The sequence below is a fragment of the Leptinotarsa decemlineata genome, unplaced genomic scaffold (genome assembly GCF_025532065.1).
Source record: "Leptinotarsa decemlineata unplaced genomic scaffold, Ldec_3_MD MMD2_tig00026361_RagTag_RagTag, whole genome shotgun sequence".
In the NCBI taxonomy this organism is placed as follows: domain Eukaryota; kingdom Metazoa; phylum Arthropoda; class Insecta; order Coleoptera; family Chrysomelidae; genus Leptinotarsa; species Leptinotarsa decemlineata.
In genome coordinates, this window is record NW_027412704.1 from 2,436,234 (window position 1) to 2,463,421 (window position 27,188).

Below are 27,188 nucleotides of genomic sequence, written 5' to 3' on the forward strand. Positions count from 1 at the left end.
CAATTCCCTTATTTTTATTTTGTTTTTATTCATTCAATTGTTATATTTTTACTTGTAGTTTATTTCACTATTATTTCATTTCAGGTTTATTTTGCTTAATATAATTGTTATTTTCAGCTATTCATTTTTAATTATTCGTTTTTAGTTGTTTCAGGGATTTCAAATCATTTTATATAGTAGACAATGGACGTCCGAACTAGTGAAATTCATCATGAAACATTGTCAATCACCTTCAAACAAACATCAGCTTTTTTTTTTAAATATAGACCGATATAATGAAATACCTTGTATTCGATAGAGCTTTTCAAAACGAATTCAATATTATACCAGAATCCATTATTCGAAAATGGTTTCTGGTCAAAAATAAAAGTTTTATTTTATTTTTATTCAAACTGTAGGCCATGCATGAAGGGAGAACTGTTAGTTACGTTGTTGCTTCGAGAAAAACTGCCATATTCAGGGTGAAGTTTTGATTTCGTTCGATATCTATTTGTCTAGATTCATATTAGTCGTCAAAAAAGCTTTTTTAGAAATTATTCTTCCTTTTGGATTTTAATTTCCTGTGATTGACTGTGAATTAACTAAAATAATTCATACTCTTGACCCAAACTCTTGAAACAAATACTTTCGAATAAAACATTGAATTACCGGAAAGAAAAACACATTGGAAACAAAACTTTATATATGAACACTGAATCATACAAAAACAATTCCCTCTTTTCAATTTGTATTCCACACATTTTTTACGGAATTGAATCAGATATCATTCACAGGATTCCTACACAATATAATTAATGAAAGAAGTAAAATTTCACTCACCTACATGGAACAGTGTCATCCTAAATGGCAGACATCTGATGTTTCGGATTAAGACACTTACCCCTTCAGTACCAACCTGGTTAACATTCATAAAATTACGACTTTGTTGTTGTTGAGTTGAATCTACTCATGTCATCGATGACAGTACGTAATGACGTTCATTCGCATATTCAATTCAATCCCAGCCATAGGAATCTTGTTCAAATTGAAAGGGGAATATTTTTAGGAGGGATTGATTTCTGGGAATTCAATACATAATATGTTCTTGAACTATTAACGTCTTGACTCTACGCCGATCCAAGTGAATGCACTCTTGGAAATGAATACTCGTGATTCACATACGCTACGCGTGGAAAACGACAAGCGGTAAAAGAAAAAACAAATACTCGCGATTATTCTAGTTATTAACAAGACTTCGTTAAAATTAGTTGAAACAATAACTGATTTGGTGTAAGGTCCCAGTTACGCAGAAGTCATGTACCGCTACAAGTCAAGAGTGTCCGCATCATGACAAAGATTGATCGAAAACTTATTAAAATAGTTATGGATGGAAGGTGGGTTAGTTGAATTGTGAAATATCGGTACGGGTGTGTAAAAAACCAGTGTTTTAATGTATCTAAATTTCAGATTACTTCCTCTCATGATACTGTTCATGACGAATGTGAAATATTCGGCAGCCGATGATGTGATTCTTAATCCTTATTTCCATTTTCCTGGAGCATCGGACGTTTTCATGGGAGTAAGTTTCATTATATATTATTAATTTAAATTTCATTGAAAAACTCGTTTTCTTCGGACTTCTCGGATTTTTCCTTATATTTTGGCAACATTTTTCATTAATATTTGATGATTATAATGAATCAACGGGAAAATTATAGACAGAATACAAGCAGTTTGATCGATTTTTTATCTGAGTTTCAACAGAAATTGTCTGCATTTTGGGTGGAGACAATTTTATGTTGAATGTTGGAGAACAAGTTGCGAGTTGGACCATGGCTTTTCACAAATATAAAAATGTCTCATTCTGTATACGTGACTGTTCAAAAAATGAGATGAATGTTTGAATTCCTTTGCCTTTGCTTGTATATAAGTCTTCACATCATTTCCTACAGTTTTGAGGATTCTTCCATCAAAAACGATTCTGAAGTACTGTTAACAATTGAAGCCTTTATTGAAGTCCACAAAATTGTCGACACAAGAGGACTTTCTTCAATTTTAGCATACACTACAATGTTACTGAAAAATAATCAAGTCAATATAAGAGTTCTTGTGATCGTTTATTGAAAATTATCGAAAAATCAACTCTGATAACATTTCTTTCAGATGATTACAACAATCGCTGTACCTATAGAAGCAGGAACACCCGGAGAAGTACTATTTTCTCTGATATTTGAAGCAAATTATGAACTTCCCAGTAACGAGACTGAATTCAGATATCCAACAATCGTTGGAGCAGGATCGTCATCTGCCCGAACATTCATTTATGGAATTGTGAAAAGAAAAATAGAAGAGTGAGTTTTCATCAACATAATCTCTTTTCAAACCTCACGGTATACTAACAGTAGCCTCCTCATACATTTTGGAAACTATCTCTTCAATTAACACATTTCATTAATGGCCAATTCCATCATATATCCACGAATTACGGTTTGAACTGTTTGACCATCCGCCTCACTCACCAGATCTAGCCCAAAGCGACTTCTTCTCGTTCCCTCATCTATTTAAACATGTTACACAGATGGGAGCACGTTGGGAGAAATGTGTAGAGTTAAAAGGAAACTATGTTGAAAAAAATCCTGAAAAAAATTCTTGTATCTTTGTCAGGTCTGAAACATTTCGGGCCACCCAATCACCTGCCAGTCTCAATTGAAGGAATCAGGCTGTACAATAGATTCAGAAAATATGTCAAAATGCTTTTGGGGTCTATTATACAGTTCAGGATTATTCCGATCATACTTTCGACTCTTGATGCACTTACGAACTGATATTTATTCGCTTAGTATATTCATATTGTTATGTTCACTATTGTAGTTATTTTTTTAATGAACACGCTTTTATTAGCTTCACCTGTATATATGTATGTTTGTTTTCTTGTAACTCTCAAGCTCGGGATCTGTATTTGATAGAATTACCGACATTATTGCTTGATCTATTCTCGGGCAGATGGCGCTCTACGTAACCAACTTGATATATCGACATTATTGCTTGATCTATTCGCGGGCAGATGGCGCTGTACGGCTAATTGATCCCAAAGTTTAGATAAAATAAATATAATTTGAAAAGACTAAATACGCTTTTGTAGCATACGAAACTAAAAAAATGAAAAAATGAATATAGTTTAAAAAACTGAAAAACACGCTTTTAATGAACATCAAACTAAGAAGTGGAAAATTGTTTTCAAAAATAACAATAACTATCGAAAAATACTAGTAAAAAAAAGCGTGGGCGCTTTGTGTCACATTTTTTGTATATCAAGCGCCCGTCGCTTTTTTCACAATAATAATAGTATTTTTCATTCGTTATTGTTTTGAGCTTATTTAAAAAAATATTTTAACTTTTCAGTTCGATGTTCTTCAGAAGCGTATTTTTTAGTTTTTTAAACTATATTTATTTAATTCGTACTCATTTACTTACCGAAGCTCTGTATCTTATATCTTTATTTATATTGTTTCTTCAATTTGTTTTCATGTTTTTGAAGGATTTCACCGTGGTGTGCGTTGGTCAGGCCCTATTCCACGAAGTCCCGATACATTCGGGGAAGCGCGTCAGCATTATCAACCAATGACCACTCCTCACACCGTGGGGTAAGTGATCATTGGGTCCGAGAATCATGTGCCCGGAGCAAGCGCACCTTATGTCAGGAACCTCTATACACATCACGCGACTGCGGTAGACTAAGGTGTTGAAGACACCATCCTGGCAAGCCATGATGAACCCCTCAGTTTCCGACTTCAGCCCACTCGACCTGAGAAAAGCGAACGTCAGGCGCTTTGATAAGCCAAGGTCTTCAATGTTATTGAAGAAGACCCCATGCATTGGCTTATCCCTGTGTCTCCGCAGAAGTAAGGTGATCTCTGCGGCTTTTATCTGAGCTTTTTGCTGAGCGGGTTCCAACTCGGTGACAGAGATGTAGTCACCTCGTTCAGAGTAGACAACTATACCAAGTTCATCAGCTTCTCGGCCAGCTGCCCTGAGGAGAAATGCTCCAATGCCTGCTCTCTCATGGTCACGGACCATGCAGAGAAGGGGATCCCAACTCCTGACGACTTTCCAGACTGTATCCAGTACCATTCTGTCATGTAGACACTTCAAACTCAAAAGTCCACGGCCTCCCTGTTGTCGTGGAAAGTACAACTGTGGAACGGACGATTTGGAATGCAAACTCCTATAGAGATGCATCATTTTTCGGGTCTTTACGTCGAGTTGATACAGCTCCTCCCGAGTCCACTTCACTACTCCAAACGAGTAGAGTAAGATTGGAACGGCAAGCATATTTGTTGCAGCAACTTTGTTCTTTCCCGACAGTTCCGATGACCAGATCTGTCGAAGTTTGTGCTAATACTTGCCGCGGAGAGAGTTTTTCACTGCTGTTACCTCTTGTGAGTTGCGTTGTTCCACCCCGAGGTAAGTATACGTCTCTCCGGCATCCAGATGGTGTAGAATGCTTCCATCTACGAGCTGCACATCCTTTCCGTAGTCCCCACATCGTCCTCTTTTGAGATGGACCATTGCACATTTGTCTATCCTGAATTTCACCACCCTCAAGGACTGATGGAGATCCTTTTCTCCAGATGCATAAAGTTTAAGATCATCCATATAAAATAGATGGGTGATCTTGTGCCTCCGGTTTCCGGGGGTGCCACAGTTATACCCTCGAGTATTTCTGAACGCAACGGATAACGGCAAAAGTGAGATGCAGAAGAGAAGGGGACTGAAATACACCCCTTCTGGAAGTGGCCCACCCTGTTTGGACTCTTGCTTGACCAGATGTTATGGTGAAGCGAGTTCGCCAAAGTGGTATCAGTTGTTCAATGCATCTCCCTATGTTGACGGGTACCGCAATGCATTTGAGCAAATGCAAGATGATCTCATGCGAAATTGTATCAAATGCCTCACGGTAATCGATCCAGGCCATAGAGAGGTTACGCTTATATTGTATCGAGTCCTGCGTTACATATATTGTTAACAATAATAATAAGACTTTGTCTATAAGATGTATTTTTCTTCTGACAATAAAGTATATTTGATTTGAATTAGTCCTGGTTTTGATAACGGAGAAAAAACTGCTGGAAAACGAAAATTAGCTTCTGTAAAAATGACGAACTTCGGCCAGGATGATATGAAAATATGAATCCCAATAAGTTAAAATCCCAATAAGTTAAATCGAATTCCAAATATTGACATGCTCGTGCTTCGAGTATTTTGTTTAGATATTCAATGTTTCATACATTTTCAGGTATGGATACAATGGAAAAGAATGTCTACTGAGAACAATTTGTGAAGCAGCTGAATATTCTACCGAAGGCACTGGAGTGCTAGGAGATATTTTACATATATTATTGACGTAAGTATTTTTGTCTATTTCAGTAGTTGTTTACAGCTGATTCTCGGCCTCCCCCCACCACTATGACGTATTAATTGCTTTTTTTATTGGTTGTTGTTTGGTGAAGTTTTTTTGTTGTGCAGTGAAGTCAAGGCGTTGTGACCTTGAAGTGTCTGGTGCATGGATCGTTCAGATTTTTTTTCATATGAGATTTTGTGTGTTTATGTGTGTGTGTAGGAGAATGCACGGTACAGGGTTTCATCATGTGCTTGTTTGTCTATGTACAAACATACGTCTGCATACTTCGAAGATCCTCCAAGTAATAAATGCTCCATCGGTGTTAGGGCACCAAGTTAGTAGTGGAGTGACGTCACAGCAATAACCGTTCAACGGCTAGAGAGCGACATGTTCACTCCACGACGTGTGGCAGAGTAATGCGTATTCATCGGTCTGCCCTCACCTCTCCTGAAGCGATGAAGGTTCGCTCTAGCCCCGCTATCGATGGTGACACAACGGCAGCCGAGGACCGTTTGCCCAGCGTCTACCCTCTCCGAGACCGCAACGACCACTGCTTGCTCGTATATCGACATCTGTTATCGCATTCAGTTGGGAGGTAATCTTGGCGCATGTAGTTGAGAAGTGGGGTTGGCTATGACGTCTTGACGGGTCCTATCAGAGTGTATTTAAGAAGCGTACGAGTGTTGGCTATGTCAGTTTACATCAAGTGAGTTAGTGAGAACTATTATATAAAATGTATTCCTGTGACTGTGGTAAATCTTTCACTCGTAGTGATAATCTTCGTCGGCATCAGCTCCAGAGTTGCCAAGGAGGGCCTGCAGTGAAACGGGTGAGAGTGGATAATGCAACACCTATGTATACGTGCAATTGTTGTAATGTGACAATTCCTATGAGCCAAGTGAATTCTCACCGAAGAACCATGAGTCATAAAAATAATGCATGTGTTCAATTGTCTGACGGTGTTCAAATTATAACGAATGCATTCAATTGCCGCATTGCTACATACAGGGTGGAGAGTTCGATTGTAACCAGTGACTACATGTCATTTTTCAATAAGATTAGGCAGAAGGTCATTGAATTACTGGAATCAGCCATCAGGATCCATAAAAGCATCAAGGTGAATATGGAAGTTTTTGGGAATTATATTCTTCAGACTGATGATTCGAGGGACACGAAGTCATTTAATTCCCAAAATAAAATAGTGGACCAATCTTCAGATTTGAATGCTGTTTTTGATGGATTCCGTGATGTAATTGTGGCTCAAACGACTGAGTTCCAGGATCGTGACTCAGGTATTTATTTTTTAAAAATTTCAATAAGATTGAATAGTAATATTTTTTTTTTTATAATTCAGGTTGGACTTGTGAAAAAATATTGTTTCTCGAGGTCAACATTAATAAATACAGTCCACTGGAAGGACGTTCATATGTGAAGCTGCCTCAATGTATTCAATGGAAGAAAGCTGTTGTGAATGTTCGTAATGAAGATCAATATTGTTTTGCTTGGGCTATAACATCAGCATTATATCCTGCAGATAGTCGAGTGTCCGAACTTACGTCATATCCACATTTTTCCACTGTTTTAGATGTCACAGGTATGGATTTTCCGGTTAAAGTTAATAATAAGAGTATCGAAATATTCGAAGATAGGAATGATATTTCAATTAATGTTTACGGTTTAGAGAGTACATTTGAGAAGGGTAAAATGAAGTATGAAGTGATTGGTCCATTGCGATACTCACAGAGAAGACTCCGGAGACATGTCAATTTGTTGTTTATAACTGATGACTCCGGTAATGGTCACTATTGTTGGATCAAAGATCTTTCAAGATTAGTTTCTAATCAACTATCAGCTCATAGACAGAAAAAATATTTTTGTGACGGATGTTTGATATATTTTTCTGATGAGAGATTGCTTTTACGTCATAATATGTATGATTGTAATCACATTAGTACCACAACACCAACTACTAATTTAAAGATCAATAAATATGGTAGAATGGTTGCGGAAAATAAACTAATGTTTGAAAACTTTGAGAGGCAAATGAGGGTGCCATTTGTAGTGTATGCTGATTTTGAATCAGTGCTTAAACCGATTCATGTGAATGAGCCAAATCCTGGAAGTTCATACACGATTAAAACATTCAAACATGCCCCATATTCATTTGCTTATTTGATAAAGTGTTCATATAATGATGATTTGACAAAATTTGTTACATATAGGGGTGTAGATGCAGCTCAGAAATTTGTGAGTAGCATTGAAGATGATTTGAAAGAGATACATGAAAATCATCTCAGAAACCCTAAACCAATGGATACACAAACTGTCGAAGAAGAAGAACAGTTTGTTGCAGCCAGAACTTGTGGTATATGTAATAAAGCATTTACTGATGGTGACGTCAAAGTAAGAGATCATTGTCATGTCACAGGAAAGAAAAGATCACATGCCGCTCACTCGAAATGTAATTTAAATTTCAAAATACCAAACTTCATACCTATCATTTTTCATAATTTAAGTGGTTATGATTGTCATTTATTCATAAAAGAATTGTATAGGAATAAAGAGAAAGTTGATGTTATCCCGCAAACTAAAGAGAAATATATATCTTTCACGAAGCATCTCTTTACACACAGCTATACCGATAAAGATGGTGTGGTTAGGAAGAATTATCTCAAAATGAGATTTATCGATAGTTATAAATTTATGACTAATTCGTTGGAGAAGTTGGGTGCAAACTTGACCTCCGATCAATGTTTGGAGATGCACAAACATTTCCCACAAATTGAGAAATTCAATTTGATGAGACAGAAAGGTGTATTTCCATATAGTTTTGTTGATGACATTGACAAATTGAATTATCCATTACTTCCGACAAAAAATCAGTTTTATGACACACTCAATTGTGAACATATATCGGAAACTGATTATGATAGGGCTAGAAAAGTTTGGAATTTATTCGAGTGTCAGAATTTGGGGGAATACTCTGATTTGTATTTGAAGTCGGATGTATTGCTACTATGTGATATTTTTGAAAACTTCCGCACCACAAGTTTAGAGATATATAACTTAGATCCGGCACAATATTACACTGCACCTGGATTATCATGGGATGCCATGTTGAAGTTCACTAATGTTGAATTGGAATTACTAACTGACATTGATATGATTCACTTTTTTCAAAAAGGTATACGAGGTGGAATTAGTCAATGTAGCGAGAGGAAACATATAGCAAATAATAGATTTTTACCCAATTATAATCCCAACGAACCTTCCACATTCATTACATATTTAGATGCAACAAATCTATACGGTCACAGTATGTCACAACCTCTACCAACAAGTGAATTTACATGGTTGACACCAAATGAAATTCTTAATCTCGATGTGATGGATGTGAGTACTGATAGTCCGTATGGGTATGTATTTGAAGTGGACATTCATTATCCACAAGAGTTGCATGATAAACATTCTGACCTTCCATTTTTAGTCGAAAAAATAATACCACCTCGTACACAATCGAAAATTCCCAAATTAATTCCAAATTTGAATGATAAAAGAAAATATATTGTTCATTATAGGAATCTACAGCAAGCTGTCAAAAATGGATTGATTGTAATGAATACACATAGAGTATTGAAATTCAAACAATCATGCTGGATGAAACCCTATATAGATCTTAATACTGAAATGCGTAATAGGTCTAACAACAAATCTGTTAAAGATTTCTATAAACTAATGAATAATGCGGTGTATGGAAAGACAATGGAGAATGTAGATAATCGAATTGATGTTAGACTCGTTACACATTGGGAAAATATAAAGAAAAATATAGGTGCCAGCACTCTCATAGCCAAACCAAATTTCAAAAATTGTTCAATTTTCACTGATAATTTCGTTGCCATTCAATTGGGTAGAGTGAAGGTTCATTACGATAAACCATTATATTTGGGATTTTCCATATTAGAATTATCTAAAACAGTCATGTATGACTTTTTCTATGGATGCATCAAACAACACTTTGATGAAAATGTCTCTTTACTTTACACAGATACCGACTCGCTCATTCTTAAAGTAAACACAGAAAATTTTTATGAATTCATAAAAACTAACATAAGTAGATTTGATACATCCAATTACAGTATAGTTAACCAATTCAATATTCCAGTAACAAGTTCAGTCTTGGGTAACTTCAAAGATGAATTTCCAAATGATCCAATCATGAGTTTTTATGGTACAGGTGCTAAAGCATATTATGTGAAATCTGTTGATGGTGAATTTAAGAAAGCCAAAGGGGTTAAACGATCTGTAATAAAGAATGAATTGACATGCGAAGATTATCAAAAAATCGTCGAACAAGGTGGTATGATATTCAGAAAGATGAATTCATTTAGAAGCGTGTTACATGATATGTATACTGAATTAAAAAATAAAGTTGCATTATCATATCACGACGATAAACGATTTATCATTCCGAATACTACCCACACTCTTCCTTGGGGTCATAATGATATTGAATTTTATGAAAACGATCCAAATGAGAACATTCGTTGGATAAGTAATATTATTCAACAATCACAATCTCAGGAGACTCCATTGGATCAATTGATTAATTTATTATCTGCCGAGATCAATGATTGAAATATCATTCAATATCTTCAAAACCGGAAAATTCAATATTGATATTTATGTAGCCATTTATAATTAATAATATATGATAAAAGTAATGTGATATTAATGTATTATGTATGTATATATATATGTATTACTGTAATGAATATAAAATGATTAAAATTTTATTTGTATTATTTCTATTTCCCTAATCAATTACTGCAATATATAGTATAATGTAAATGACAGAAATATCAGTTTGAAGAGAATTATCGTAGAGTGCACAATGTCTAAAACAATCGATAAGTTTGGTAGAAAAAGAAAATGGGGTGGTAATGTCATTCGAGGTCCTCCTGGGAATGGTTTTAAATTAACAAAAGATGGTCATTATGACATGCAAAGGAAAATATTGAAAAATACAAGTGAACCAATTGACAAGAGTGATTGTGTAACTGTATCATATCTTGAGGGGGAAATTAATGGAGCAAAGGAAGTTATACTTCTAGCCCTACAAGCTGCAATACAATCCACAATAGGCAATATTGCTCGGGACGCCCGGCAAGCATTTGACGATAAAATTGCAGAGGCTCGGATAACTTTCACTCGTAAATTTGACAAACTTACAAGTGATGTAGACATAAAAATGTCTGACATAACAGCGTCTACAAATAAAAAATTTGATGCTATGTCAAACATAACAGGGACTACAATGAAAAAGTATGATGTACTGGAACAGAGAGTTGAAGTATTGGAGAAAAACCATAAAGAAGTTTTGGAGAGAAACTATAAAGTCAGGCCATCATCATCAGGTGGACTGGGATATCCAGGACTGAACATTAATCCAAATCATAGAATAATACAACCAAAACCAAAACCAACTGATGATGTATTAATGGAACCAACATGGTGAATGTATTCCCTCGTTAGGTTAGGTTAATAGCTACGTTAGGTTAGCTGCATACTTACGTTAGGTTAGGTGTTAGGTTAGTATTCCCTCGTTAGGTTAGGTTAATAGTTACTGTAGGTTAGGTTAGGTTAGGTTAGGTTAGGTTAGGTTAGGTGTTCGGTTGCATAGCGGTAGGTTAGCGTACTAGGTTAGGTTACGTTAATACATACGATAGGTTAGGTGTTCGGTTGCATAGCGGTAGGTTAGCGTACTAGGTTAGGTTACGTTAATACGTTAATACGTTAGGTTAGGTGTTCGGTTGCATATTATGTTACGAACGCGCGCGCGAAGAGGGCGTAGATGTCTCTCCAGATGTCCCGCCTACCTGGGGCCGGAGGCCCCACCCACCTGGGCGGAGCCCAGGCAGTGGGCGGGGCCCGTTAGGGCCACGCCCCCCCCCCGTCGCCACCAACTTTTCGGATACCCCGCCCCTTTCCGAAGCCCCGCCCCCTTTCCGAAGCCCCGCCCCTCCCCTCCCCGAAGCCCCGCCCCCCGACTCCCAACATTTGCGCATGTACACCCCTACCCTCATCGCGCATGTGCGCTCCCACCATTTTCCCACCGCTCACGCATCGAAGTCGATACCCTCCGGAGAGCACTCCACAACATTCAGTTCGAGAAGTCATCTCATCGAGAGCAGTCCACTCCACAACAAGGCAGTACGTTCCAACGACCAACTTGATATTTGAGTAAGTAAATTAGGAATGTTATTTTTTATATCAACTAACTTTGTATTATTTCTTCTTTTTCAGAATGGCAACCAATACACAGGAGGTGAATAATGCTGTGGCGTCTATTCTGCCGGTGTCCGCTGACCAGGAGGAGGCAGCATCTTCGAGAGCGGTGACGGTTGACCAGCCAACCACTTCGCGTTCGCGAGTTAGGTGCAGATCTTCTAGCCCTGACTTATTCGAGGAGGAGGAGGAAGTCAGGGCTGTGAAGAAGGTTTGCCAACGACCTGCAGCAAAGGTTGGTCCTATTTCAAAGTACCGAGCTACTTGCAATAGGACTAATCCTTATGCAGGTAGTTTTTCGACCTCTCGTAAGAGGGCCTCCACACCAGCAGCAGCACCAGCAGCAGTGGAAATTCCGAGGAGTCCTTCTCCGGAGTTGGTGATATTGTCGCCGTTGGTGACGCGACTACCACCGCTGCCAGCGACACCGGCGGATCCTGAGGTGTTGGTGCCACAGCCTATCGGAGAGGTTAGTGAAAAGATGAGTGTTTTTCTGCAGAGATGCAAGAAAGCAGAACGAGCTGCCCGATCTAGCGAGGCCGCGTTGGTTACCATGAAGCGACAAATGGCTGAAATGGATAACCGACGGAGGGAAATCCAAAAGGAAATGGCCGAAATAGATCGGAATTATGCATCTCTGCAGGAAAGGTGTGAAGCAGAGACCTCTTCGATAAAGCTGTACAAAAAAATAGTGACAGTTATGGACACTCTTTTTGTAGATGAAGTGTAAATGTAAGATTAGTTTTAGGTTAGTTAGGAGTATTTAATTATGGTAGTTTTAAGTTTATATTTGTTAAGTTTATATTGAATAAAGGAAAAGGAAGTGAAATAAAGGGTGTACACTGTTTTTTGGTTTGGTACACATTGAACAATGCGATGGTTGGAGCATTTTTCTTCACTTCCTCTTATTATTATTATTATTATTTTTTTTATTTCAATTCCAAGTTCTTCTAGACAAATACCTCACATCAATTTTTGTGTCCTCTAATCACTTGTAAATAATTTCATGTGAAGAAAATTTAAAAAATAAAAAATAGACATGTTTCATAGTGAAATCGACAAGTATATTTCATTTGTATTTTATCCATTCAAGTATCTCTTTCATTGAATATGTCTTATGTCACTTTGCAATTTACCCCTACTCATTGAATATGTCTTATGTCACACTACAATTTACCCCTACTCAATGTTCCACTCCTCTCCCACTCCCTCTCGAAAGTATAAAAGTAGAAATCATCTGATGAAACATTCAGTTGATCAGCTAGCATCGAGATGGAACCCGATTCAACCTCCGAACCCTATAGCTGCCCGGATCAGGGGTACAACTTCAATTACTGGGATAACAGCCAGGTACAGGTAGTCTCTTCCACCACGGAACCCCACAGTCCGCCATACGAATACCGGGATCACGACATCAGGATGCAAGTTCAACATGTCACTGGCAGTGACGAAGGACACTTGGATGACTCGGAATATCCAGATCCTGACGGATGGTGGGACCCTGCTTATGATGACATTGTCCCAATGAGTAGCGACGACGATGATGATGACGACGACGACTCTGGTGATGATGCTGATGACGAGCTTGACGTTAGACGTCCTCCACCATCCCCTATCCTCATCGAGGATAGTCCTCCGCCATCCCCAATCCTAATCGATGATGATGTCCTCAATTCCGATGATGACATATAATCATCTACTCGTCCATCATTTCCTTTCCTTTCCTTCCACGGAGTACACACTTTTTGGTTGGTGTACACGAGGCACTGCGAGGCTGGGGCAGTGTCTTCCTCCCTTCCTCTCCCTCTTATTAGTTTTTTTTTCCATAATAATCACTAGAATTTCTCCTAATAATCGCTCAGAGTTTCATTCTTGATGTTTTCGAATCTCAAACACTGTTCTACATTTCACCCCCTCCATTTCATTTCTTCCAATATAAATATAGCAACAATCCCAGTTCTATATCATTCTTCCACAATGTCGAGTACAGGACCCATCCAAGTACATGAAATAGATTCAACGTCTGATCATTTGAGTACAACCTTCGCTCAATTTCTGCAGCGAATCTATGATCTTCCTGATGATTTCGCAGAACGAGTGGAACAAGGTATTCAGGACGACATAGATGCTGTTGACGATAATAATGCGGATGATGTGATTAGTATATCATCTGATTCAGCTGATTATGACGACGACGACATCATGAGTATATCATCTGATTCAGATGACTACTATGAGGATGATATCATTAGTATATCATCTGATTCAGATGACGATACCATAATTATTGTTTCTGATGATGAGGAGCGTTAGTCCATATCATTGCATGGATTAATAAAAAAATAACAGCCCTTTTCAGGGCTACAATTAAAGACTGAAACAATAAAAAAAATAGCTCTTTTCAGAGCTACCATTATACTTTCAAACAGAAACAGATTCATACCATTGTTAACATTATGTTAACATTATAATCTCAAACGAAATATATGTATGTGAAAGTATTCATCATTATATGCATATGAATGATTGACAAATGCCAACTTCAACTTTCATTTAAAGTAGTACTCATCATATGCATAGATATTCAATGACTATCAAATTCCAAATTTCGACTTTTCAGTCAAAGTAGTAATTTATTTGTCATATAATGTATAGATATTCAAAGACTAACAAATTTCCAACTTAGACTTTTATTAGTCAAAGTATTCATTTGTCACATAATCTATGAATACTAATACAACTAACTACTGTTTGTGTGAATAATGTAGCCCTGAAAAGGGCTGTTGTTTTTTTTTTGACCAGTAGGTCCACGGTTATTGTGCCACAGGTTGGACATTATTACATATAATACATGTAGATACTCGGGTGAAGTTTGTTAGTGGCCTCTCGCAAGCTTCACACCAATTCTGTCCCATTTCCATAATTGAGACAGTGTTGTGGGTGTTGACATGGGCATACCACCCTCCATTATTGTTTCTATGCGAATAAAACCGAAAGCAGCACCAACATAGTTTTTTGTTCTCTCCATCTATTGTGCTGATCAATACGTATGCATCCAATGCACAATACAAATCCAAGGGATCTTCCAGTGTCTCACTGACATTGAGTGTTCGCATACCGATCCTCATAGCACCATCACCTTCAGTTGTGTCAGCTTCTATCCCTTCATCATCTCCTTCTTCATCCATGACCCTCTCAAACTCCATCACGTCATCATCTTCGTCGCTTTGGTTGGCCTCGTTTTCAACTTCGTCTATCTCATCTTCATCGACTCCAACATCTTCTGCTTCAACTATCACTTCCTCTAGCGGAACATTGACATCCTCATCATCTGATTCGTCTATCCAATTGTTTTCATCAACAGCAGCTATTCTATTTAATGCAGCATTTATTTTTGCAGAATTCATCTTGTTGTTGTTTGCTCACAGTTGTAGAGAGTGAATGAATGAACTCTAGGTTTGCAAGTCAACTTATATAGGAGGTGATGCGACTCCCACTTGACTCGTTTAGAGTGGAATAGTAGGAGAAGTTATCCCACTATACTTCCACATGATGTTGATTTGTATAAATAGAGATCGTAGGTATAGGAGAGAGCATTCAGAGTTTCTGTAAGTCATCTCTTAATATTTCTAATCGAATTAGTAAAATGCCGTTTCCAAAAGAGTGGAATGAAAAACCAAAAGTGTGTGTCTACCCAATGATGATTGCAGGGGCTATTGTGTGCTACTTTTGTCAAATAAGTAGACCTAAGGATTCAATCAATCCATGTACTGGTATGTGTAGTGATTGCGTGTTGCGGATTCAACTATCGCCTCCTTCTCATCCACCGAAGCGAACAAAATCGGATTATCGTCAACAACAGTTACAGTGTCTGAAGTGTTCCGAACCTATAATATTTAACAATATAGGTATCTGTAGAAATATTTGTGGTACCTGTGCTGCCGTTCCAACTCCACTGCAACGTTGTTTGCGTTGTGATACATATTCCATGAATTGTTGGAATCATGTATGCAATGCATGTAGAAGTACTTGGGATCTGTGTGAGAAGGTTGGTCAACTCTACCCCAATAGGAGAATCCATTTTTTTCAATGTTGGTGTTTGACGCACGAGCAACAACTATTGAGGAATAGAGTCAAAGAACGTTCCACATCCACAGAGACATATTAACATTTTTCATTTTTTATTATCGTTATTGTCCTCTATTATTAATAAATATATATATTTTGAATTTATTTGTATTATTTTCTAACATTTAAAAATACATGCATGCAACACAAAGTTTTCCTCTTAAATGACAAAAATTGTTACATGCGTGAATAGTTTAGTGAGAGAGCGCATGTGCCAGTTGATGAAAGAGCGCATGCGCTAATTTATTTTCTTCTATTGCTATCACATATCATTCCTCAGACCTTAATAATCATGAGCTCTATGCCGCTATTGATTGCTGAAGATGGTTCACCACTTGTTGATATCGATCAGACTGATTTTGAAAATATTCCAGTATTACATTTATCGAGTCAAGATTCGATAAATGATTTTGATATTAACGACTTCGTTAACTTTGCAGATGTGCCAGAACCAAATGAGCAAATTATTATTGAAAATCCGATCGTTTCGCAATTATCATCACTCAAACACTCTTCATCTACCCTTCCTCTTGGTGTTGATAAGAAATCTAGAACAATCAAGAGGAAGGTTACTAAGGCATCTTCATCGATTGTCACTGACTTTAAAGAAAAGAAAGAATCCAAAAGTGTTGTGCGACAGAAAAAACCCGCAACGAAAAGTGACAGATCGAAGAGGAAGCCAAAAGGTACTCCTAAAGAAATGAAGAGTGATTTGAAAGCTGAACCGCTATCTTCTTTCAGCCCCCTCCATCGGTTTGGGGAAATGAAAAGGAAAGCAAAATGCCGTCTTGTAAAGGCACAGATGACTATTGCTGAACTTGAAAAGAGTGAGCGAGCTATTAATGCTAATAATGAAACTCTTGAAGCATTAGATGCCAAGATTGCATTAGCGAAGGTTGAATTGGCTAGAATGTCTAAAGATGCTGATGAACTCCGTTCAAAAATTGGTAAAGATAAGCAATTCCATCAACGTTCGAGAATGCAAGCTCAGGCTGAGCTTGAGGAGTCGACTAAGCTTTATGAGACAGCATTATCAGTGAGAGATAATTGGCAAAAAGAGTTGGATACTGCATTTCAAAGTGACGGCGATTAGTTTTGGGAATGATAATGTGTTTTCAATATCGTGAGTTGAAAAATATAAGCGGGAATGGAGTATACAATTAATTTGGTTTGGTATACACAGAACATTGCGAATGGCTGGGGCAATGTTTACCGCTGCAATATTTTTCAGTTCACATACTTATAATTGAAATGAAAACAATAATGAACTTTAATATTACTTTATTCATAAAAGTCACTATTATATACATTTAAACCATATTTGATTCATCAATCCAAGAATTTTGTTCGCTAGGAAGGCCTAACCACTTTACATATACTTTATTTTTTCTTCTCTTCAACACCTTCTCAATCAGATATACGTCAGGATTCTCGGTTCGTAATAACTCTTCTTCGTAAAAACATCCTCTAATCGGCTGTTCATTCATATCTTCAAGATTATAAGTCGTTGGGATGGTTTTATTAATTTTAACAATCTTGAATAGCTCCGTGGTAAAATTCGCAGTGTAAGACTTTTCAAAAATATGTTTGTATTTACTTATACGTACAATATCATTTAATTGGAATTTGGGTTTACTTTGTCTTCCTCCAATTCCATTGATACCCTTGAATTTTAATTTTGTTGTTGAATCAACATTGATGGGTGCCATACCTATTGTACGATGAACTTTATTATTATATCTACTAGTTATAATTGGAAGAATATCAAGCCATTTGTGGTGACCTCTCATCGAAAATTCCTTGTAGAGCCATGCCTTTATTGTACGAATCACTCTTTCTGCTATAGCTGCCTTCTTTGTGCTAAATGTTGAATAATGATTGATATTATATTCTCGCATGAGAGATGAGAAGCTTTTATTGAAAAATTCTTTCCCTTGATCGCTTTGTATGTGTTTGGGGGAGTATTTGGCTTCTTTCAGTACATGTTTCATTGCATTAGTTACTGTACTACCTGTTTTATCTTTAACTGCTACAGTCCACAGATATTTGGAGTAACAATCTATCACTACAAGTATATATCGGTATCCTTCATTACTTTTTGCATAAGGTTGCAGTTCAGCTAAATCTATTTGCCATAGATCTGCAAAACCTTTGATGGTGGTTATTCTTCTACGAAAATCACGTCTTGCAGGTTTATGTAATTCATTAACAACTTGTCGTTTGACATCACTTATTTCATTAGTCATTCTATTTCAATATGATTAAAGAGAAAAGGTGATAATGTTACTGCATTGAATGATGATGTGACAGTGATCATTACATGTGAATATGTTAATATATTATACCTTCTTCACGTAATTCTTCAATTATTGAAATTATTTCATTATCATGTCCGGTATGTCCGGCTGACTTTGAAGCTACCAATAGTCGTAGGCGAGCAACTAACTCTTTCGGTGAATTCCAGTACACATAATTCACAGGTTTAGAATTATATATTTTCTCCATTTTCACTCGTTTGAGTGCTCCACCAATTTTACTTCTACTTCTTATTGGATATTGTCGTGAGTCTAATAGAGGTTTGATAACTTCACGAAATTTTTTAGAATTTGTATTTTTAAAACCATTCTTCAGATGATATTGTTTATATGGAGCATTCGTTATTTTCAATATTTTGGAATATACTTGACGAGTTTCTTCATTATCAACATCTTGTGGATTCTTCAAAAAAATCATATCATACAATTCTGGACTACCTGCGCATTCATATTTTTTCACTTTATTAGCATCCCAAAATGAAATGTTTCCATCTTTGAAATTTACCACTAGACTTCCCATTTTCAGCTTTTGTGTAATTGGATCCATACGTACGCCAAATGTTCCATCATATGCTGGATTTCTAGATTTTATATTATTCAAATGTTTCATCAAAACATCTTCACCACTTTCATTCATAACAGGTGAGATGTCAGGATCCGAGGAATCGATGTGGGACGATGATGGTGTTTCGAATAGAGTTGTTCTCATATCGTCTTGAAGTGTGCTCGTGTCACTATTCACAGATGATACACTACCAAAAGATTGTTTTCTTCCTATTGGAGTACTCATGGGATAATTTGAAGTAGATTGAACAGTTCCATGATTTGGTGATAACACTGGTGATTTAGAAGTAGCGTTTGATGATAAAACATTCAATGGTTTCATTATGGGCTCATACAATCTTTCAAGTGTCGTACGATTTTCAATATTATCATTCTTGATAGAGTTGAATTTCTGCCTGACAGCTTCTGTTGTCTCTACTAGTTGACGTTTCAAATTTATTTCATTGTTTTTATTTTCAGGATCTTTTTTTGTATTCATAATGCCCTTTTTTTTTGAATTAAAGCTTAATTCGTTGGTGAAGTGACCACTACAATATTCAGTGATCGAATAAGTTCCAAAAACAAGATCATGGGTATATAAAACTATCGAATCCTTTGCGATATCTACCTTCATCTATTTTTCTATCCTTATCAATGACTAGAAATCCATATTGGTCCTCCCAGCATTTAACACACATCAATTGGAATTGTTTGAATGTTACATCGGGTGAAACATGATCTGAATAAATGTGATGTAAATTCGTCTCATCTTGTTTGAACATTATAATGAAATTGGTATTGTCACGCACTAACTGTTTGGGTACCCGTGAATATGTCTGTGCTAGATAAAAACAATCAACATCCTTATGACGTCCCATACAGAAATATGATCTAATAATATCTTGCTTTTCACATATCACATCATCGAAAATGAAAACAGAATTAGGCTTAGCGTCGGAGGGTTCCACTATTTCTGCATTATTGCTGAATGTATAAAAACCTAATCCTTTTATAGGTTCCAAAACACTTCGCAAGTACTGATATTTAGGTTGATTGAGTGATTTCGAATAGAGATACACATTTCTAAATCTCAGTCCTTGTGGATGTGTTAATAGTGATATCATTGCATTCGTCTTTCCACAATTTGAAGGTCCTATAATGAGTCCTCGAACTGATGATGGAAGTAGTGGACCATGTCTGAATACCCTTTGTCCATTCAATCCACAACCAAATTTCTCATCTAGATTATCTACAGCAAACTTTTCTTTCTGTTTTACAATGCGCATCGTGCCGTGGTTGGAGACTATATAAATGTTATTAGCTTATTCATTTCAATGTGTACCATCAAACGATACGGACGTATTGAAAGTGATCGTAAAATTAAAAGAGGTTGTGGTTTTGTTAATGATTTAATAAACAAACTTCCTTTCGAATTACATCTACCGGAGGTTATCAATACTGTGGACCGGGTACAAAATTGAAACAACGTTTAGCTCGTAACGACCCTGGAATCAATAAATTAGATATTGAATGCAAAAAACACGATATTCAATATTCTAAGCATCCATCCGATCTTGCAGCAAGACATTTAGCCGACAAAGAACTTGAATACAGCGCTTGGGATAGGGTTAAATCGAAGGACGCGAGTATTGGGGAAAGAGCAGCTGCATTACTTGTCACCAACATTATGAAAGCGAAAAGACATATGGGCATGGGTTGTAGTACCAATAAGAAAAAATGTAAGAGGAAACAAACGAAGAAAAATAAAATTAAAAAAGTTGCATTTGGTGCTGGGATAGTCCATAAAGTGCGAAATGTATTGAAGAAAGCTGGTGGGAATCAATTTGTGACGAATAATAGCAAAAAAGCTATCACTGTGGCATTGCAGGCGGCACGTAAATACCTTAAAGCTGCCGGTGGAAAGAAGAAAATCCGCACACCACGCATAATTCCTGTTCCCAAGATCGGTGGACTTTTACCATTGATACCAATTTTTGCTGGACTATCCGCACTAGGAAGTTTGGCGGGAGCTGCTGCTGGTATTACCAAGGCCGTGAATTCGGCAAAAGCCAGCAGAGCGGCTTTAATGGAAGCCAATCGTCACAATAAAACCATGGAGGCTGTAGCATTAGGCAAACGCGGAAGTGGAATATATCTCAAACCATACCGTAAAGGTTTAGGACTATATTTAAAACCATACAAAGCCACAAACAAAACAAAAAACTAATTGAACCCCTACCTCAGAGGCCTCTTACTGATCTCGATCTCAGTTATTATGCACAAAAAATGAAAATTCCACATTTTCGTGGTGTTTTTATGCGTGATAGATTACCATCTTCAGGTCCAAAACAAAACGAGACAGCTATTGTTAATTTAGATGGAATAAGTGGACCAGGAACACATTGGGTGGCATATAAAAAATGTGGGAAAGAAGTCACATATTTCGATAGTTTTGGAGATCTACCCCCACCATTGGAATTGACTCGATTCTTTCGAAAATGTTCGAATGTAAAAATCAAATATAACTATGATCGACAACAGAAATTTAATACAGTTCTCTGTGGTCACTTGTGCTTGCAGTTTCTCTCTAAATAATTTTCCAAATAAAAAATGGATTCAACACCAAAACTGGATCGGGAGGCTATCAAGGGAATGGGGTTTTCACTTAGAATGTTTTCAAAATATGGTACCTTGAAAAAAATGGATAAAGTGATGCTTGCAAATATGCCTAAGGAAGTGATACTTGCATGTGTTGCACATGAGATTGCATATGTTTGGGAAAAGTTGCCTAAGCATCTGCAAGATGACATCGATATAATGAAACATAGATATTGTTATGAGCACCACCACCACGATCAAAATTCAGAATCGGATGTTAATGACGGTCCTATACCTCGGAAATCTATGTGTTGTATTTGTAATATAGAGGATGTGAATATTGGCATCAATAAAAATGATACTTATTACAATACAACACCTTCCAAAAAGTGTAAATTGTCTCAAATGTGCTGTTGCTGTGTACAATAATAAATTGAAATGTGTTTCAAAATATTCATCAGTCATGTCACGAAAGTTCGAGCTACAAGCTGTCGGGACAAGTGTCTTGAGTGCGGATTTTTTTCCACCAATTGAATTGGATAGGAACAGTCGTTATGGATTAGGACTTTTGGGATTCTATGGGTGCAATACAATCAATAATATAACTGAAGCTAATAACTTAGTTAGTTTTAGAATCAGTAATGACAACTCATCGATACCCCAAAAGTTGACAATTGAAATTCCATGTGGTGCTTATGAAATAGAAGAGATCAATGCCGTCATACAGAAACATATCATGTTCAGATTGTTTCATGATAAAAAACCAAATGATGTCGTTGCAGATGATATTTTCTATCTACACGCCAATAATAATACATTCAAATGTGAAATGCGATCCAAATATGAAATTGATCTGACACATCCAAATTCAATAGCAGAAATGATGGGGTTCGCTCATGAAATATTTCCACCAAATCAGATACATGAATCATCATTACCAATAAACATTACAACTGTGAGACTTATCCGCTTAGATTGCAATATAATATCTGGTTCATATATAAATGGTGAAGAATCCCACATTCTTTTCTCATTCGATATTGATGTTGAACCTGGCTACAATCTCACTAAAGAACCACACAGTATTATATATATGCCTGTCAGTCCAGAAGGTCGTCAATTGATTCACAACATTACAGTGCGTATTTTGGATGAAAAAAATAACCTTATCGATTTTGGAAGTGAAGAAGAGATTTTCATTATTTTGGAATTGAAGAAAATCGAATAACTGTTGTTATGGGTTTCATTTATAATAGACAAAATCGCATTGAACAATCCCAAACGAGTTGCACTATCAAAAAGAAAGGTGTGCATAAAAAGAAGCTCATTCCACAAGTGTATGCTAAACAGTTAGCACATAACGCTCTGTCTGTGAGTGATCTTAAATTTTTGAAATCGATTGGATTGAAAGTGAGAAAATAACAATGGTTCTCGAAACAAACAATGAAAAGTTGAATATATTCAATGAACCAGTGCTCGATCATTCTCTCATAAGTTTACATGAGCACACATATAAGCCCTATGGATCACCGCTATTCAGGAATTCGGATGAAATCAGAATTGCAATCAATAATCAAGATGTTATACTAGATATTGCCGAGAGCTTCATTTACATAGAAGGTAAATTCACCCCCAAAGATGTAGCGAAAACATGCTATCTCTCGAATAATGCAATTGCATTTCTCTTTGACGAAATTCGTTATGAAATGGGAGGTGAACAAGTGGCTGTTGTTAGAAAACCTGGGATAACATCTACAATGAAAACCATGATATCATTTGGACAATCTCATGCTAACACATTATTGACATCTGGTTGGGGACTTTCACAATTGAAGCAAGATATCTTGGATACAAACAGTCATGTTTTTAGTGGAAAACTACCACTGAAATATTTGATGGGTTTTGCTGAAGATTACAACAAAAGTATCTTGAATGCCAAACAGGAATTGATTTTGATTATCGCTCGATCATTCAAAAACTCATATATAGGTGAGGTTGATGCTGATTTGGAAATAAATAAAATCGAATGGAAAATAAGGCATATTGTACCAGATGATAAACACAAGCTCAAACTTTTGAGTAGAATAAACAAAAGCGGTCTGAATGCCAAAATCAAGTTGGCGTATCGTATGTGGGACCTCTATGAACTACCATCATTACGTGGGACTTCTTCAGACATATGGGCCATCAAAACAACTAACGCATTGGAAACTCCTCGTTTTGTCATCATCGCATTCCAAAGTACTACCACATCTGAAGATAGAACACAAGATATTACAAAATTCACAACTGCTGATATCAATAGTATTCGAGTATACTTGAATTCTGAAGTTTATCCATATGAGCGTTGGAATTTGAATTTCGATAAAAAACTTGATGCTCCTGCTTATTATGCTTTTGAGAGTTTCCAGCGAAGTTATTATGATAAAGATATGAGTGAACCTCTGATGGACATTGGACAATTTAGAGAGAATCCACTATTCGTCATCGATTGTTCCCATCAACCGAATGCAACAAAATCATCAACTATTGATATAAAGATTGAGTTTGAGACGAGGAAGACCAAGTTTCCAGACAACACTAAAGTATATGCATTAATTTTGCATGATACAGTTTTAACATACAATGCATTGGATGGTTCAGTTCATAGCAGATATTGACACTTTTTTTTCACTCTATCATGTACTGTTTTATGATCTTTTTTTTTTATTTGTAACTGACTTATATCATGTATTGTATTTTATATCATATTTATTGTTTTGTAATCATTTTCTATTGTATTTCATCAGATTTAAATAAATAAAACATGAAAATAATACAAAGTTTTTTATTTGACATTATTTATGATTCACAGGAACATACAGACTATCTAAAATAACTTCTTCCTCATAATCATCATTTTCGCGACCATCTTCAATTTCCTCTCGATTTTCATCATTCAATTCAAAGTGATGAATAATCCATTCTGGCAAGTATGGTTGGAGGCTATACAGGAATCTTCTTAGGTTCAGTTCAATCATAACCTCACAAAGTTGCCACAATTCCAATTCATTATCCAAAAATTTGTTGCAAACTTCTGCACCACTCCAATAGTTCTCAGCATCACGAAGGCATAATTCGATTTGTTTTTCATCATAGCATACACTCATATCATAAACGCTTGCATGTTCGGCTCCATCACCCAACACCTTCAATTTAGACGACAAATGTTGAACCGATGATTTGAGATCTACAATATCGACCCAATCTTGACTTGCGTACTGCATCCACATCTTTAAATGGTGGAACTGAAATCGAACAAAAAAAAAAAAACAATAAGCAACCTCCAATTTTTCAGTGATATAATACTCACATTCCCATTTTACTTGTAGTTACAAAGTGAGTGTATTCAACTAAGTTAGTAATGTTTATATTTCCATATAATTATCATCTAATATATGAATATTAATAAAACAATAAGAAATTCATTATAATTACTATTATTATTCAATCATATTGAATTTGACTAGAGTTATCGTTTTCACACCAAAAAAAACTTTGTAAGCTATGACCTAAAGAAATTCACTATAAATTATTACTATTATTCAATCATATTGAATTTGACTAGAGATCGCGTTTTCATGCCAGCAAAACTTTGTTGGCTCTGTCCTAAATACATCATCGTATATTTACCACCTGATGAGTTGATACAAGATATATCGTCATCACTGAATTGCAACGAAATACGTTTTGGTAGCCATGTTTTAAATAATTTATCATTGCTCACATCTTGCAAAGTTAATAAAATTGATTTACCAAATCGTGTAGAATAAGTTGACATATTTTTAATTATGTACACTTCATCAATTGGCAATGATGATAAGGCCTTTTGCTCTAGTATTTCAACCTCCTGTACAATCAAATTATTAATTTTATTCAAGTCTACTTTTGAAACGGACATGATGAAAATATATATGAAAATATAAACAATTTCCAACAGACAAATACACTCACCGTCTTCCTTCTATTACGAACTGAATAACACTCTACCAATTGCTAACTGCTGCAGATATATTCGTCTACTGATTTCATAGTGTGCCAGGCATTTCTTTTATATTAAACAGTGTGAGTCACCCCCACCATGAAACCGTGAAAGATTCACATTGCTAGTTGCTATCCACTAGAGATGCCTGACGTCACAGCCAAGCCCATCTCCCAACTTGATGCGATAACAGTTGCCGGTACGAGCAAGCAGTGGTCGTTGCGGTCTCGGAGAGGGTAGACGCTAGGCAAACAGTCCTCGGCTGCCGTTGTGTCACCATCGATAGCGGGGCTAGAGCGAACCTTCATCGCTTCAGGAGAGGTGAGGGCAGACCGATGAATACGCATTACTCTGCCACACGTCGTGGAGTGAACATGTCGCTCTCTAGCCGTTGAACGGTTATTGCTGTGACGTCACTCCACTACTAACTTGGTGCCCTAACACCGATGGAGCATTTATTACTTGGAGGATCTTCGAAGTATGCAGACGTATGTTTGTACATAGACAAACAAGCACATGATGAAACCCTGTACCGTGCATTCTCCTACACACACACATAAACACACAAAATCTCATATGAAAAAAAAATCTGAACGATCCATGCACCAGACACTTCAAGGTCACAATGCCTTGACTTCACTGCACAACAAAAAAACTTCACCAAACAACAACCAATAAAAAAAGCAATTAATACGTCATAGTGGTGGGGGGAGGCCGAGAATCAGCTGTAAACAACTACTTATTTCTATTGAATTTCGAAATATGAATGATTTCATTCATATTAGGTTACGCAATCTCACCTTTTTTCAAAGGTTCTTCTTCATGACTGAAAGGATGATATTAATGTCTCCGGAATTCAAAATGAAGTGGAATACAAAATTTGTTTCTCCAACTTTTTTTCTTTGCTTTTCTCCTTCTCAGCTTACCATGTTCAGGGTGTCTGAGATACCTCTTTCTTAAGTTATTGAGACATCAGAACTGTATCGACCTCTCTATAAAATATGACCGATCGATTGAATATTCAATATGCCAAATTGACCTGCTGATTGATTGTTGAACAAAGTTTTATCTCATGCTTCTTCGAGGAGAGTTCTCGATTTGAAGGAAACTGTTGATAGTGAATAACTGCCTGGATAGGGATTGGATTTCAAGCACTTTGTTCGTCTCCATAATTGAAAAGCATTTTTTGGTATATTCATGTAGTCACAATAACATTAATTCTTGGAATTTATTTTCAGACCGTCGACTTCTAGAAAGGAAGATAATTTGAGAGAATATGAGGAAGCTGAAGATGCTGGTAGAGAGAAAAAGTGCAACCCATACCAAACCAATTGCTCTTTCAGCATACTGGATGCTTTCAGTAGGATAGGAAATATTTTTGAAAACATAAATTCGGAACCCCTGAGTACTAATAAACTGGATACTAAATAAAAACTGTTGCTAAATATAATTCATTTTAATATTCCTACTGAGAAATGTGGGCCAAAACAAGAGGAATCCACCGAACAAAATGCAATTTCACTTATTGAATTAATACTTTCAATATTCTCCATCCTCTCGGTATATTCTCATCTTCATTCTTTTTAGTTATCAGTCGATAAACCTCATGGCTCCTCTGTATAATAATACCGAACTTCGAACGTTCCTCTAAATTCACCAAAGCTTGATTCATTCTGGGTAATATATTTTATTTGAAGCCACAAGTGGTCTTCACTGCAAAGGTGGAGAAGCTACTATAGAAGTAAGTTTGACATAGCCCAGGAAGTTTTCAAAGTTTGGTTGGGATTCTGAATTTGATGAAATGATTTTGTCAGCTGTTTAGTTGAGATTGCAATGGACATAAATGTATAGAAATTAACGCAAAATGTAGAAAAAAATGAAACGCATCTAGACCATTTCAGACCCTGCATTTCTT

The 27,188-nt window shown here is 36.5% G+C and overlaps 2 protein-coding genes across 2 annotated transcripts; both read left to right on the forward strand.

Moving 5' to 3' along the window:
• Positions 1–1,220: 1,220 nt before the first annotated feature.
• LOC111517735 (uncharacterized) lies at positions 1,221–26,719 on the forward strand. Its single transcript, XM_023173987.2, has 5 exons — positions 1,221–1,373; positions 1,447–1,558; positions 2,143–2,330; positions 5,276–5,383; positions 26,512–26,719. The coding sequence occupies exons 1-5, from the start codon at positions 1,327–1,329 to the stop codon at positions 26,702–26,704; spliced, it is 648 nt and encodes a 215-aa protein (XP_023029755.2). The 5' UTR covers positions 1,221–1,326; the 3' UTR covers positions 26,705–26,719.
• On the forward strand, positions 5,407–12,548 carry LOC141486673 (uncharacterized). Its single transcript, XM_074185088.1, has 2 exons — positions 5,407–11,623; positions 11,687–12,548. The coding sequence occupies exons 1-2, from the start codon at positions 11,472–11,474 to the stop codon at positions 12,396–12,398; spliced, it is 864 nt and encodes a 287-aa protein (XP_074041189.1). The 5' UTR covers positions 5,407–11,471; the 3' UTR covers positions 12,399–12,548.
• Positions 26,720–27,188: the final 469 nt, after the last annotated feature.

Coding starts and splice junctions, on each gene's coding strand:
- LOC111517735 (XM_023173987.2), top strand. CDS start 1,327: ATGACAAAGATTGATCGAAAACTTATTAAAATAGTTATGGATGGAAG. Junction 1,559..2,142: donor CATCGGACGTTTTCATGGGA/GTAAGTTTCATT, acceptor CATTTCTTTCAG/ATGATTACAACAATCGCTGT. Junction 5,384..26,511: donor ATTTTACATATATTATTGAC/GTAAGTATTTTT, acceptor ATTTATTTTCAG/ACCGTCGACTTCTAGAAAGG.
- LOC141486673 (XM_074185088.1), top strand. CDS start 11,472: ATGTGCGCTCCCACCATTTTCCCACCGCTCACGCATCGAAGTCGATAC. Junction 11,624..11,686: donor ACGACCAACTTGATATTTGA/GTAAGTAAATTA, acceptor CTTCTTTTTCAG/AATGGCAACCAATACACAGG.